The sequence below is a fragment of the Phyllobates terribilis genome, unplaced genomic scaffold, assembly GCF_046119375.1.
Source record: "Phyllobates terribilis strain yellow unplaced genomic scaffold, ASM4611937v1 Scaffold_3__8_contigs__length_932513732, whole genome shotgun sequence".
NCBI classification, from domain to species: Eukaryota; Metazoa; Chordata; class Amphibia; order Anura; family Dendrobatidae; genus Phyllobates; species Phyllobates terribilis.
Genome location: NW_027362763.1, coordinates 780,632,755 through 780,647,103, shown reverse-complemented (window position 1 = coordinate 780,647,103; position 14,349 = coordinate 780,632,755). Strand labels below are relative to the sequence as shown.

Genomic DNA, 14,349 nt, shown 5'->3' with positions numbered 1-14,349 from the left:
GGAAAGAGCGCGCTCCCCGCCGTGTGCCGCCATTTGCCGGGCTGAACACATTGCCAGGGACATCGCGAGGACCAGGAGGACACCGGAGGCCGCCGGGCAGGTGAGAATAGATGTTTTGTTTTAATTTTTTTTATTTTTTTTTTTTTAAACAGCGTGCAGCCCTGGCTCCGCTGAGGACACAACTACTCCCCTCAGCCGCACCGCTCTCGCTGTTATCAGCGGGACCGGCTGTCGGATGATGGGAATAGTAGTCTGACCCGGGTACCACTCTGTGCGTTTCTGCAGCGTTAACCGGTCATTGACTTTAATTGAACTGCAGCTAATCCGCAGGTATAAATATTATACCTGCTGATTTGCTGTGGTTCAATTAAAGTCAATGGGAGGGAAACGCTGCAGAAACGCACATAGAATGGACATGCTGCGTATTTAAACACAATGACAATCCTGAGCGGAAATCTCCGCATCATGTGCACAGCACATCCGGATTGTCATTGCATTAGCTGGCAGATGGATTGCATAGCATTATGGATTCATTTCCGCGTGGAAAAAACATTACGTGTGCACTTAACCTAAAAGTGACAAGCTGCTGCGATACATGCAGAGACTGTCAGGCTATGTGCCCACGTAGTAGATTTGATGCAGAGCGTTTTTGCCTCTCTCTGGCAGAAAAAAACGCATGCAGATTTACATGCGTTTTTTCTGCCAGAGAGAAGCATTTTTACATGCATTTTTTCAAGCTGTTTTCCAAGCAATTTTAGCATCACTTGGAAAAGTGCTTGACAAGTTGGTCACACTATATAAATCCATGCAACCGGCATGGATTTATCTAGTGTGACCAAGTAATAGTTAGAAAAAAGAATAAGAATGGTAAAAAATTAAAAAAAAAAGATTATACTTGCCTTCCGATGTCCTCCCGGTGTTTTGTCCTCTCTGTCCGGTCTCTTGAAATGCTCGCGGTGGTGTGAAGGACCTGCGGTGACGTCATTGAGTCATGTGATGGGTCACATGACTCAGTGACGTCATGGCAGGTCCTTCACAACAGCGCGAGCAATGCAAGAGACCGGGCGGAGCAAACAAAAAACCGGGAGGACATCGGAAGGAAAGTATAATCTATCTATTCTATGGTACCCAGTTCTGGATGAGAGTCTCCTCTCCTCCAGACTTGGGTACCATCCGCACATTAGAACGCGCCAATTATGCAAGTACAGATGCAGTCTTGCGGAATTGGCGCGTTCTTATGCAAGTCAATGGCGGCGATTACGCTGCATGTTCGCAAAATTAATGGACATGCTGCGTATTTTTGAGCGCAGCATAAACGCTGCGGAAAAATACGCAGCATGGGCATTGAAAGTGCGGAATTGCATTGGAGACCATGGGGGGAGGTTTACCAAGCATTTTCCAAGCGTTTACACTGCTGAAATTCCGCAGCATAAACACTTGGAAAACGCATCGTGGGCACACAGCCGCAAGGAGACTGGATATTTAAAGACTTTCCCCACCAACCCACAATGAAGTTTTCCATTTTTCAGTTTTGTAAATCTCTAATAACTCCAGCATTGCATCACCTCTTGTCGCAGCCTTCATGCTGTGGAATGTGATTTGCGTCATTTCCTTCCTTTGGAGCTACACCCTAAAAAACAATAGGAAGAGCTGTAGATGAGGCTGTGCTCGTTATCTCGCCGTTTGGTAGCCTTGATTCCTTCCATATGGATGTGATCATTATTTTGTGATTGTAGGAGTTTTCCTGATCTGACAGACAGATTAATTTTCTTTAACACATATATTTTTAAAGGTTTAATGAATTTAAAAATGTTGAAATGATAATTTTACCTGAATAATAAGCTGCCAGGAAAGGCTGTGCTCACACTGGAGTCCTGATACAACAGACACACTGGGGGGAGACTTATAAATCTACCTAAAATAGAAATTCTGATACCAATTAATCACAGCACAAGTTTCATATTGTTGTATAACTCTTATGAACGATGAAAAATCGCAAGAAATAGTTTTTTTTTTCATTTTGAATGTTTTTGGAAGTCTGCCACAATGACTCATATTGAGAGCCATTAAGATTGCATGTATAATACTGGATAGGATAGTACAATAGGCTATGCGTTCCTTCAATAATACAGAAACTACTCTGCTGTATCAATTAATCAGCGTAGCGTCTGTTCGTGCTATGATATAACTGATATCTATACAGTACAGACCAAAAGTTTGGACACACCTTCTCATTTAAAGATTTTTCTGTATTTTCATGACTATGAAAATTGTACATTCACACTGAAGGCATCAAAACTATGAATTAACCCATGTGGAATTATATACTTAACAAAAAAGTGTGAAAGGAGTTCCCAGAGATGCTTAGCACTTGTTGGCCCTTTTGCCTTCACTCTGCGGTCCAGCTCACCCCAAACCATCTCGATTGGGTTCAGGTCTGGTGACTGTGGAGGCCAGGTCATCTGGCGTAGCACCCCATCACTCTCGTTCTTGGTCAAATAGCCCTTACACAGCCTGGAGGTGTGTTTGGGGTCATTGTCCTGTTGAAAAATAAATGATGGTCCAACTAAATGCAAACCGGATGGAATAGCATGCCGCTGCAAGATGCTGTGGTAGCCATGCTGGTTCAGTATGCCTTGAATTTTGAATAAATCCCCAACAGTGTCACCAGCAAAGCACCCCCACACCATCACACCTCCTCCTCCATGCTTCACGGTGGGAACCAGGCATGTAGAGTCCATCCGTTCACCTTTTCTGCGTCGCACAAAGAGACGGTGGTTGGAACCAAAGATCTCAAATTTGAACTCATCAGACCAAAGCACTGATTTCCACTGGTCTAATGTCCATTCCTTGTGTTCTTTAGCCCAAACAAGTCTCTTCTGCTTGTTGCCTGTCCTTAGCAGTGGTTTCCTAGCAGCTATTTTACCATGAAGGCCTGCTGCACAAAGTCTCCTCTTAACAGTTGTTGTAGAGATGTGTCTGCTGCTAGAACTCTGTGTGGCATTGACCTGGTCTCTAATCTGAGCTGCTGTTAACCTGCGATTTCTGAGGCTGGTGACTCAGATAAACTTATCTTCAGAAACAGAGGTGACTCTTGGTCTTCCTTTCCTGGGGCGGTCCTCATGTGAGCCAGTTTCTTTGTAGCGCTTGATGGTTTTTGCAACTGCACTTGGGGACACTTTCAAAGTTTGCCCAATTTTTCGCACTGACTGACCTTCATTTCTTAAAGTAATGATGGCCACTCGTTTTTCTTTACTTAGCTGCTTTTTTCTTGCCGTAATACAAATTCTAACAGTCTATTCAGTAGGACTATCAGCTGTGCATCCATCTGACTTCTGCACAACACAACTGATGGTCCCAACCCATTTATAAGTCAAGAAATGCCACTTACTAAACCTGACAGGGCACACCTGTGAAGTGAAAACCATTTCCGGTGACCACCTCTTGAAGCTCATCAAGAGAATGCCAAGAGTGTGCAAAGCAGTCATCAAAGCAAAAGGTGGCTACTTTGAAGAACCTAGAATATAAGACATATTTTCAGTTGTTTCACACTTTTTTGTTAAGTATATAATTCCACATGTGTTAATTCATAGTTTTGATGCCTTCAGTGTGAATGGACAATCTTCATAGTCAGGAAAATACAGAATAATCTTTAAATGAGAAGGTGTGTCCAAACTTTTGGTCTGTACGTGTGTGTGTGTGTGTGTGTGTGTGTATATATATATATATCAGTTGTTGTATCATTATTTGTGTTCCTTAAATGAATGTACATAAAAATAATTAGATCCTTAAAAGCAAGTGTTATTAGAAGGAGTATGGTAAAATGATTACACCAACTTCTTTTAATAATAACATTCCATGGTGGAAATATTGCGTGTTCTACTTGAAAACGCACAGTCTGCGTAACACTTTATTGAATCCATAATAAATATTCATCCGATTTCTGCCTTGGATATTAATTTTGTACAATTGCCCACTCTCAAGTCTGGTTTAACAATTTTAATACTACAAAATTCTATTCCATTAATTTTTGCCATCATGTTTTTAATAAAATGTTGCGGTATTATATAATACATTGCAATCTCTATTCCGTTAGTCCTTTAAAAGCAGTCACCGATCATATCTGTGGCCGTGCTCTCTTCGTAAGTGCATCGCCATCACCAGTGGTTTTCTTAGTCATGGATCATTGTATGTCATGCCACAAGCTTGGACCATTATTTGTAGTGAGATTATTTGGGGATTTATTACTGGCTTTACTATGTTGGTATTGTATGTTTCAAACAGACTCTCCAGAAAGAGATCCAAGGTCACCAGCATCGTTATGAAGATATCTTCGAAAGGAGCGAGAAGATTTTGGAAGATGCCAACCTTAACGCAGAGCCAATCAACCAACGACTTGCAGATCTTCAGGCTTTATGGAACCAACTTAGTGATGAAACGGAGAAGAGACATAGGCGGCTGGAAGAGGCTCACAAGGCTCAGCAATACTACTTCGATGCTGCTGAGGCAGAGGCCTGGATGAGCGAGCAAGAGCTGTACATGATGTCTGAAGAGAAAGCCAAGGTGCCTAACAATATGACTTGTATAGGGTGACGGCAGTGCAAAAAAAGTAACCAGTCATTAGTGGGATTTTTAGTTTTCTTTTTAATGGGTTATTTCCAGAATAACAAGTTATCCCCTCTATCCTTTGACCCTCGAGAACAGGGCTTTTGAAACCTGAGAATGAAGCTTTGTCGCCCTGTCTTGAATGAAGTGGAGGTGTGAATGCCATTCATTGTCTATCAGAGTGCCAAAAATAGTGAAGCGCTATACTCTTCATTCTCCAGCAGTCCCATAGACAATGAATGAAGCGGAGGTCAAGCATGCGCCCTTCTGCTCCATTCTAGGTAATGCTCTGCAGAGCCCAAATGTCAGGTTTCCATAGGATCACTGGGGGGTCTTGGTATTCAGGCGCTCCCCCTTCATTCCTCAGGGAAAGAGGTTAACTTGCTATTTTGAGAATAACCCTTTTATGTTTCCTTTTGTGAAACATTATCCATACATAAAAGCACATACAGACATGAACCCGACCTGAAAATTGTGAAACTGCTGTTCTGGGCATACACAGAATTATAACAATGGAAAGAAAATATATGTATTTTTTTTTATTTTACCGCATTTTAAGCTTTTATATGGGTTTACAGGTATGTATGTAGAGATACTGATCACAAACCCAGTGTGTAATATATTAGACTTTTAGATTTTTTTTAGTAAGTATTATAACTAAAAACATTGTTTACACTACAGATTTGGTCAGGCACATTTATTATACTGGTTATATTTTTCACATCACAAAATGACCTTGGATTTGAATCAAGTCTGTACGTAGACCTCCTCTCGACTCGAGACATAATGCTCAGGAGCTGACACAACCAGCATCTTTCTCTGATTGCTGCTGTTTAACCATTTAAATGACAACAATAGTCTGTTAGGACAGCTGGGGTGCTGCTGAAGTCCCCCACACTTGCCATTTTAGTCATCCTTTGAAGCCCAGGCTGTGGCTGGGCTTCGTAGGAGAACTTCATGGTGACTGTATACTGTAACTGTCGTATTGCACATACAGTATTATAGCACTGTATAGAAGAAGCGATCAAATGATCGCAGGTTCAAGTGCTATGAAAATAAAATAACTTTTTAAAGTATACAAAAACATAACCCCCCTTTTTTAATAATAAAAAATATCCATATTTGAGATTGCCACATCCTTAATAATCCGATTTATGAAAATATAAAATTTTCAATTTTTTTTTTAAATGGAAAAAAAAAAATACACGTCAATATCTTTATAAAAGTGAAGAATCTGAAATCTTGGAACTTTTTACTCTGACCACTGAGTCTTACCATAGTCTGACATATTTCCATTTCTGAAGAGATCACTTTTAAGTAGTAGTTAACATAACAGCCAAAAATACAATAACCATATAACACCCATGTGTAGATAGCACAGGACCCACCATTCACAGTAGGTGATGGTCACAGCTCACCTCCTTCCCCTCCCTGCACAATAACCTCTGCACAGGTCACAGAGCAGGCCCATAACTCACTCGGCTCTGCTTTCCCGTAGAAGTCGCTGAACATCTATAGGCTATTCTTGCTATAGTTCATGCGGCTGATGTAAAGAACTACAGCTCAAGCAAGATGGGCCCTATTATAATCCTATACAAGTAGAATAAAAATCTACAATCAGAAAATCAAAACAGATTAGAATAAAATAATTATCAGTATTTAGTTTTAATTGGTTAAAAAAAAACCTCGGTGATATGTTCCTTTTAATATGATCTCTTTTATACTGGCTGTACTCTTGTATACAGAGAATAAATGAGTTGAGCTGATTCACGCCAGGAGGGTGACATGGACAATGCTGCATTATGATTACGAGCGCTCCTGCAGAGCATCGCAGCCGCAGTGTTTGAAAAGTAACTTTCCGTCCCCATTACCCGTATCGGGTTCCTGCTGACCCCTGGCATTTACTTGCAGGATGAGCAGAGTGCTGTGTCGATGCTGAAGAAGCACCAAATCCTGGAGCAGGCCGTGGAGGATTATGCAGAGACTGTGCACCAACTTTCCAAGACGAGCAGGGCTTTGGTGGCAGATGGGCACCCGGAGAGGTTAGTGGGCATTTTTGTATATACCTTCTGAAGGATTGTTTATAGAGTTGGAGTTTGCTCATTGATCACTTGTTCCATTGTGGAGTAAATGCGTTTTTCACTGTGGCTTACATCGCGTAATCACCTCTAAATGACTTCCCACCCGTTATATCGTCTATACAGTGAGCGCATCAGCATGCGTCAGTCGCAAGTGGATAAACTTTATGCAGGTCTGAAAGATCTGTCTGAAGAGAGGCGAGGAAAGCTGGATGAGCGGCACAGGCTGTTCCAGCTCAACCGTGAAGTGGATGATCTGGAGCAATGGATCGCAGAGAGAGAAGTCGTGGCTGGCTCCCATGAGCTGGGTCAGGACTACGAACATGTAACAGTAAGTGATCTCTGTGATTTTATCATCTTCTTGATGAGGTTTAATATTACATCTGGTTACAGTAGAAGTTTCATTCATTAAGCAGATGTTTTGGATTATAGAGGTTTCCAAGGTCAGAAAAAGGTTACCTTCCTCCTGAAAAGTGGCACACCGGTCTGTGGCTTGTCTGGTATTCCAGCTTGTCTTTATTGAAGGGAATAGGAGCTGAGCTGCAATACCTGGGAAGCGTCCACTACACTGTGTACGGAGCCGTGGTGTTCTGCTTCATACACAGTTCATATCCAGCTACGGATGGAGCTGATAACAGCTGATCTGTGTACATGACGGACCCCCACCCATCTAATATTGATGACCTTTCCTAATGACTTGCAAATACAGCGTTACAAAGTTGCACTCTGTAACGCTATAGCATAAACATGAAATATGTTAAATTGGAAATGCATTACTGCTCTAGAAAATAGATTAAAATGAAGATACTTGGTGCATAAATTGACCAATTCATGTGAGCCCTACAACCAGCGACAAGGCGATCCTCTTTTGGGAACCTAATCCTTCCTATGATACCTCTGACCGAGCACTCCACCCATCAGCCTATTGCGGTTTTAATCACAGCAGAATCCTACCTACCCATGTAACTACCCAGTAGTGCTATCATAATAGGTTAGGTCCCCAGCAAAGAGGATCACCTTGTCGTCGGCTGGTGGGCACACATGAATTGGCCAATTTATGCACTAAGTATCTTCATTTTAATCTATTTTCTATAACACAAATTAATTTCCAATTTGATATATTTCAGGTCTACATGCTATAGCGCTACAGAGTGCAACTTTATTTGGTAATTCTATATGGAGGTTGCTACTCTTAGCTTGCACCTGTTTTCTGTTTGGAAGTGACTGTCAGTCTTTGATTTTTTTCCTAAAGACTCCTATACACATTAGACAAAAGTTGGCCAATCCTGGTAGGAGATGCCAGCCGTCTGTGTTTGGGGGGCCTCCCGACTGTCCCCTGACAGAAGATTATCAAGGAGATAAGACTCTGGCATATCTAATTTCAGACTAGCGATCTTTTTTTTTAATTTTTTCTCCGAGATGAACTGCCCCCAGAGGAGCCTGGCAGCAGCTCTGAGGAGCACAGAACACGTGGGCGAGTGGTACTGAATATGGAGGAGTCGGAAGACAGAGCTTTTGGCCCAACGTTCTAGCAATCCAATGTTGAGTCGACAGCTATCTATTTTTCTATTTTATGTGGATAGGTTGTCAATATCGAAGTACCCCTTTAATAAAATTGAAGAATTGATACCAGTAGTACAGTCATGGCCAAAAGTTTTGAGAATGACACCAAAATGATATTTTCACATGATCTGCTGGCCTCTGGTTTTTATTAGTGTTTGTCTGATGTTTATATCACATACAGAAATATAATTGCAGTCATATTATGAGTACCAATAGGTTATATTGACAGTTAGAATGAGTTAATGCAGCAAGTCAATATTTGCAGTGTTGCCCCTTCTTCTTCAAGACCTCTGTAATTCTCCCTGGCATGCTCTCAATCAACTTTTGGACCAAATCCTGACTGATAGCAGTCCATTCTTGCATAATCAATGCTTGCATTTTGCCAGAATTTGTTGGTTTTTGTTTGTCCACCCGTCTCTTGATGATTGACCACAAGTTCTCAATGGGATTAAGATCTGGGGAGTTTCCAGGCCATGGACTCAAAATCTCTGTTTCGTTCCATGAGCCATTTAGTTATCACCTTTGCTTTATGGCAAGGTGCTCCATCATACTGGAAAAGGCATTGTTGGGCGCCAAACTGCTCTTGGACGGTTGGGAGAAGTTGTTCTTGGAGGACATTCTGGTACCATTCTTTATTCATGGCTGTGTTTTTAGGCAAGACTGTGAGTGAGCATATTCCCTTGGCTGAGAAGCAACCCCACACTTGAATGGTTTCAGGATGCTTTACAGTTGGCATGAGACAAGACTGGTGGTAGCACTCCTCTTCTTCTCCGAATAAGCAGTTTTCCAGATGTCCCAAACAATCGAAAAGGGGATTCATCAGAGAAAATGACTTTGCCCCAGTCCTCAGCAGTCCACTCCCTGTACCTTTTGCAGAATATCAGTCGGTCCCTGATGTTTTTTCTGGAGAGAAGTGGCTTCTTTGCTGCCCTCCTTGAAACCAGCCCTTGCTCAAAGAGTCTCCGCCTCACAGTGCGTGCAGAAGCACTCACCCCAGCCTGCTGCCATTCCTGAGCAAGCTCGGCACTGCTGGTAGTCCGATCCCGCAGCTGAAACAGTTTTAAGATACGGTCCTGGCGCTTGCTGGTCTTTCTTGGGCGCCCTGGAGCCTTTTTGACAACAATGGAAGCTCTCTCCTTGAAGTTCTTGATGATGCGATAGATTGTTGACTGAGGTGCAATCTTTGTAGCTGCGATACTCTTCCCTGTTAGGCCATTTTTGTGCAGTGCAATGATGGCTGCACGTGTTTCTTTAGAGATAACCATGGTTAACTGAAGAGAAACAATGATACCAAGAACCAGCCTCCTTTTAAAGTGTCCAGTGATGTCATTCTTACTTAATCATGACTGATTGATCGCCAGCCCTGTCCTCATCAACACCCACACCTGTGTTAATGGATCAATCACTAAAACGATGTTAGCTGCTCCTTTTAAGGCAGGACTGCAATGATGTTGAAATGTGTTTTGGGGGTTAAAGTTCATTTTCTGGACAAATATTGACTTTGCAAGTACAGTAATTGCTGTTAAGCTGATCACTCTTTGACATTCAGGAGTATATGCAAATTGCCATTACAAAAAATGAAGCAGTAAACTTTGGAAAAATTACTATTTGTCTCATTCTCAATACTTTTGGCCATGACTGTATATTAGAAAACTGCATACTTTTAGTATTCACAATCTACAAACCTTCTGCTACTATCTATGTACCTTTTGTATATTTGTGTCTGCTCAGTCTGTTTCATACAGTTGTGGCGCTCGGCGTATTCATTTATTTCACTATTATCAATTATATTTGCTGCATTGGTGCAATTTCCTCTTTCTGGTTATAACCCAAAAAACGTTTTTCTTTTCTTGCAGATGTTACAGGAAAGGTTCAGGGAGTTTGCACGTGACACGGGCCACATCGGGCAGGAGAGGGTGGACACTGTCAATCACATGGCGGATGATCTTATTAATTCAGGACATTCTGACGCTGCTACTATAGCAGAATGGAAGGATGGTCTCAATGAGGCCTGGGCAGACCTGCTAGAACTCATTGACACCAGGACACAGATACTGGCTGCCTCATACGAACTGCATAAATTCTATCACGATGCTAAAGAGATCTTTGGTCGAATACAAGATAAGCATAAGAAGCTCCCGGAGGAGCTGGGAAGGGATCAGAACACCGTAGAAACACTACAGAGAATGCACACAACCTTCGAGCATGACATCCAGGCCTTAGGCACACAGGTATGGTTTCTGAAAAATCTGCCCACATCTAAACATTGCAGGATTCATGTTGGTGTCGAATTGTTCAGTGACATCTTAGAAATTACCAGTTACTGTAGCTGAAGGATTTAATTATTACCTTAAAGAAAACTTTAAAAGTTTTTGTTTTATTAGAGAGCAATGCATTGTGGGAACTTGAGAGTTGCAGTGTTCATCTGCCAGGTCATTTAATTAATGTCTAATATTATTTTTTGCTAGATGGGTTATGGCTTATTTTCAGGGGATGGCTTACTTTTTTTCCATGAACAACAATCTACACACTTATTCTTGAACAAAAAATCAACATTTATTCAAATATAATTGTCATTACACACACTACACGTAAACATGTAGCCTAGTTCTCCTAGACTCCTGACGTAAAATAACCTTTGGTGACCACGCTGGCCCTGATGGTAACTAGGGCTTATTTTTGGAATAGAGCTTATATTTCAAGTAAACTCCAAAAATCCTGTAAAATAATGGGCTAGGGATTATTTACAGGGTAGGTATTTTTTTCAAGGAAACATAGTACGTACTTTTCAACTTAGTTGTGACCTGTTTGACACTTGTCAGAAGTTTTGATTGGTTTAGGTTGAGGTCCTGAGACCCCCTTTCTTCCCCCAGGTGTAACAGCTCTCAGGTTACAGCTGCCCTCCTCCCAGACTAAAGGTGGGCTTAATAGAAAGTCTATGATCCAGTCTTGCATCTGGAAGGAGATCAGTGTTTAGCGGAGTGCTTCATATTTTTGAATGGCAGGGTCTCTGTACCCGGCCCCCCACTCACCTAAACTTCTGACATGTCTCTATAACTTGTCAAAAGTTTTCTGAAAGCTGATCAGTCTCTGAAGAGATTTTCTCATCAAGCTACAACCCCTTAAGGCTGTGATTAGCTGATCACTATGAGTTTGGCTTCTGAAGCTATGGCAGGCAACTCATAGCTCCAGCAGTGGTTGTGCTGTTATATGCATGGGGGGAGGTGTAGTATTTCTTGTTAGCCAATAAAATGAATTGCTGACCATGAACTGCATGGACAGCCTGGATCCCCCACAGATACATTCAGAGCTGTACTATGGTTCTGCCTTTGACTTTTAGGTGAGGCAGCTGCAAGAAGATGCGACACGACTGCAGGCTGCTTATGCAGGAGATAAAGCTGATGACATCCAGAAGAGGGAGAGTGAAGTTCTGGAGGCCTGGAAGGCATTGCTGGACGCGTGTGAGGGACGGCGGCTCAGATTGGTGGACACGGGTGATAAATTCCGGTTCTTCAGCTTGGTCCGTGACCTTATGCTTTGGATGGAAGATGTCATTCGCATGATTGAAGCCCAAGAGAAGCCAAGGTACTGTACCCTTAGTGATAAAAGCTACATTCTTACCACAGTATACCAAGTCATTAGAAAACCAAGCCTGTGTCTATGAGAAATGACCATTACTGGTCAAGGGTTACTATATCACCAGCTCGGCAGTGTATTCAGATAGTCTTCACTGTTCTGCACCACAATATATCGCATTGTCTGCTATCATTGCAGGGATGTGTCTTCAGTAGAATTACTAATGAATAACCACCAAGGTATTAAAGCCGAGATTGATGCCCGAAACGACAGCTTTACTACATGCATCGAGCTGGGCAAGTCTCTCCTGGCAAGAAAACACTATGCATCAGAAGAGGTGAGGCGCCGGGATCATTTATAGCTGCATTGCAGATCTGCATGTACTTGGCTGCAGCAAAGACGGAGTCTCCTGTTAGAGCAAGGTCTCGGCTGCTGGTTTCTCTGTGCTAAGCACTTCCCAGTTTAATACGACTTCAGAGACCTAAAACTGCTAACACCGTGGTATTTAGTCTTCAATGCTGTTTTGTATCCCTGGGCAATATAGATTTATAATTATCGATGGGTAAAAAAATGTTGGGGGCTGAATCTGATTGGCTAATAGGGCTGCAAGTGATTGATGACGCTTGGTTAATAAAGCGAACTGGGGGATTAGATTTGGTCCTTTAAGCTGAATACGTTACATGATGATATGACGTCTTTTTCACAACAGATAAAAGAAAAGTTACTGCAACTGACTGAGAAGAGGAAAGAAATGATTGACAAGTGGGAGGACCGATGGGAATGGCTAAGACTGAGTAAGTTGACGTCTAATACCTTTGGCAGTAATTCTGGAAATTTTGCAGCCATGGGACTGTTTCTTATTTAGTAGAAATCCCTTTAATTTTGAACTTTTGTTCATAATGTTCATCTTGTCTGTCTCTCTCAGTTTTGGAGGTGCACCAGTTTTCCAGAGATGCCAGCGTTGCAGAGGCCTGGTTATTGGGACAGGAGCCATATCTGTCAAGTCGTGAAATAGGCCAGAGCGTCGACGAAGTGGAAAAACTCATCAAACGGCATGAAGCATTCGAGAAGTCTGCGGCTACTTGGGATGAAAGATTTTCAGCCTTGGAAAGACTTACTACGGTAGCCACCTTTTGTTTGCTTACCCGCAGGTTATGTGGTTTTACAAGGGTGCCCGCTGCCAGTTCTACTTCTAGTTTATTAGTAATCTTTTTCTGATGGGCTGGTTGTTAGTCATGTACCGGTTCATCAGATAATGGACATTTTAGCTAATGGCTCAACTTAGTTCTGCACCAAATATTTCTCTGGAAAAAAATGTCCATTGGACATTAAATATTTTGCCCCATTTTAATTCACTTTATAGAGTTAAATGACTTGAATTCTTAACTTTTTGTGACTTTTTATTATGCATTTGGGGTATTTCCACACAGGACAAATATACAGTGGGTTTTCCTTCTGGATTTGGTGTGGAATGTCCACAGCATATTACAGTAGTAGCAAACTGAATATAAATTTATGAAACCTCCCCACTCTGCAGAAATTGACACGTGGTGTGGATTTTCACACCGGATTTTACTCTTTGAAATGTATTACATGAAGTTTGTGCCAAGTTCTTACCAGAAAATTTGTACTTGCAAATGTACCCTAAATGTTCATGAGAGACCATAGTCAGGGATTTTATTCTAAATATGTATTAAAGGGATTTTCCACTTAAAAAAAAAAAAGTGGTCCCCAAACAATTGCATTGTTGTCCCTCCCCCGGTCCAGCACTGGTTCCCCACCACTGCTCAGGTCTCTTGTGTTTTGACTGCAGTGGTGACGTCACAGCTACAACTACAACTACATCACCGCTGCTTCCGATCTGTGATTGGCTGCAACTATAATGTGTGCTGCATTCACTGCAGCAAAAAAAACGCAGAGACCGGAGTGGCGGTGCAGAGCTGGAGTTAGACCTGGGAGAGTGCGATCTGTTTGGTGGTTGTTTTTTTGTTTGGTTTTTTTATTGTTTGCTGATCACTTTTTTAGAAAGTGGAAAAACCTTTTAAAGAGGTTGTCCACTGCTTTTTCATTGTTCGGCTGATCAGACATTGATGACCTGAGTCCGACACCCGTTACCCCCACCGATCAGCTGTTAGCGGTGGCCGAAAGTACTCACTTGCGGAGCTGGTTGTCTTCTGATAGTGGCCAAGGCTTGCTACTGCACATCCACCTCCTATTCAAATCAATAGGATGTGTAGTACCCTGCAGCAGCCACTATCAGAAGATGGCAAGCTCCGCAAGTGAGCACTTCCAGCCGGTGGCCGCCGACACCAGTAACAGTTGATCGGCGGGGGTGCCGGATGTCAGACCCCGGCCGATCAGACATTGTTGACCTATACTAAGGACCGATCAGCAATGAAAAAGTGGTGGACAACATCTTTAATACATAGCTAGAAAATGGTTCTTTAATTTCATTTCAAATGATTTTCAACGATGATCTCATTATGACCACCACGTGAGATTACAGGGCTCAAGTCAAGGCAGAATT

General features: G+C 42.2%; 1 protein-coding gene across 2 annotated transcripts in view; it reads left to right on the top strand.

Annotated features, from left to right (window-relative positions):
* Nucleotides 1-14,349, top strand: part of SPTBN1 (spectrin beta, non-erythrocytic 1) — a 197,311-nt gene that overhangs the window by 164,525 nt on the left and 18,437 nt on the right. For both annotated transcript variants that reach the window (XM_073672298.1, XM_073672300.1), the window contains 8 exons: nucleotides 4,285-4,563; nucleotides 6,517-6,647; nucleotides 6,810-7,014; nucleotides 10,103-10,477; nucleotides 11,587-11,831; nucleotides 12,021-12,159; nucleotides 12,532-12,616; nucleotides 12,748-12,944. In XM_073672298.1, the coding sequence (XP_073528399.1) occupies nucleotides 4,285-4,563; nucleotides 6,517-6,647; nucleotides 6,810-7,014; nucleotides 10,103-10,477; nucleotides 11,587-11,831; nucleotides 12,021-12,159; nucleotides 12,532-12,616; nucleotides 12,748-12,944 (1,656 nt within the window). The remainder of the gene's footprint in view (nucleotides 1-4,284; nucleotides 4,564-6,516; nucleotides 6,648-6,809; nucleotides 7,015-10,102; nucleotides 10,478-11,586; nucleotides 11,832-12,020; nucleotides 12,160-12,531; nucleotides 12,617-12,747; nucleotides 12,945-14,349) is intronic.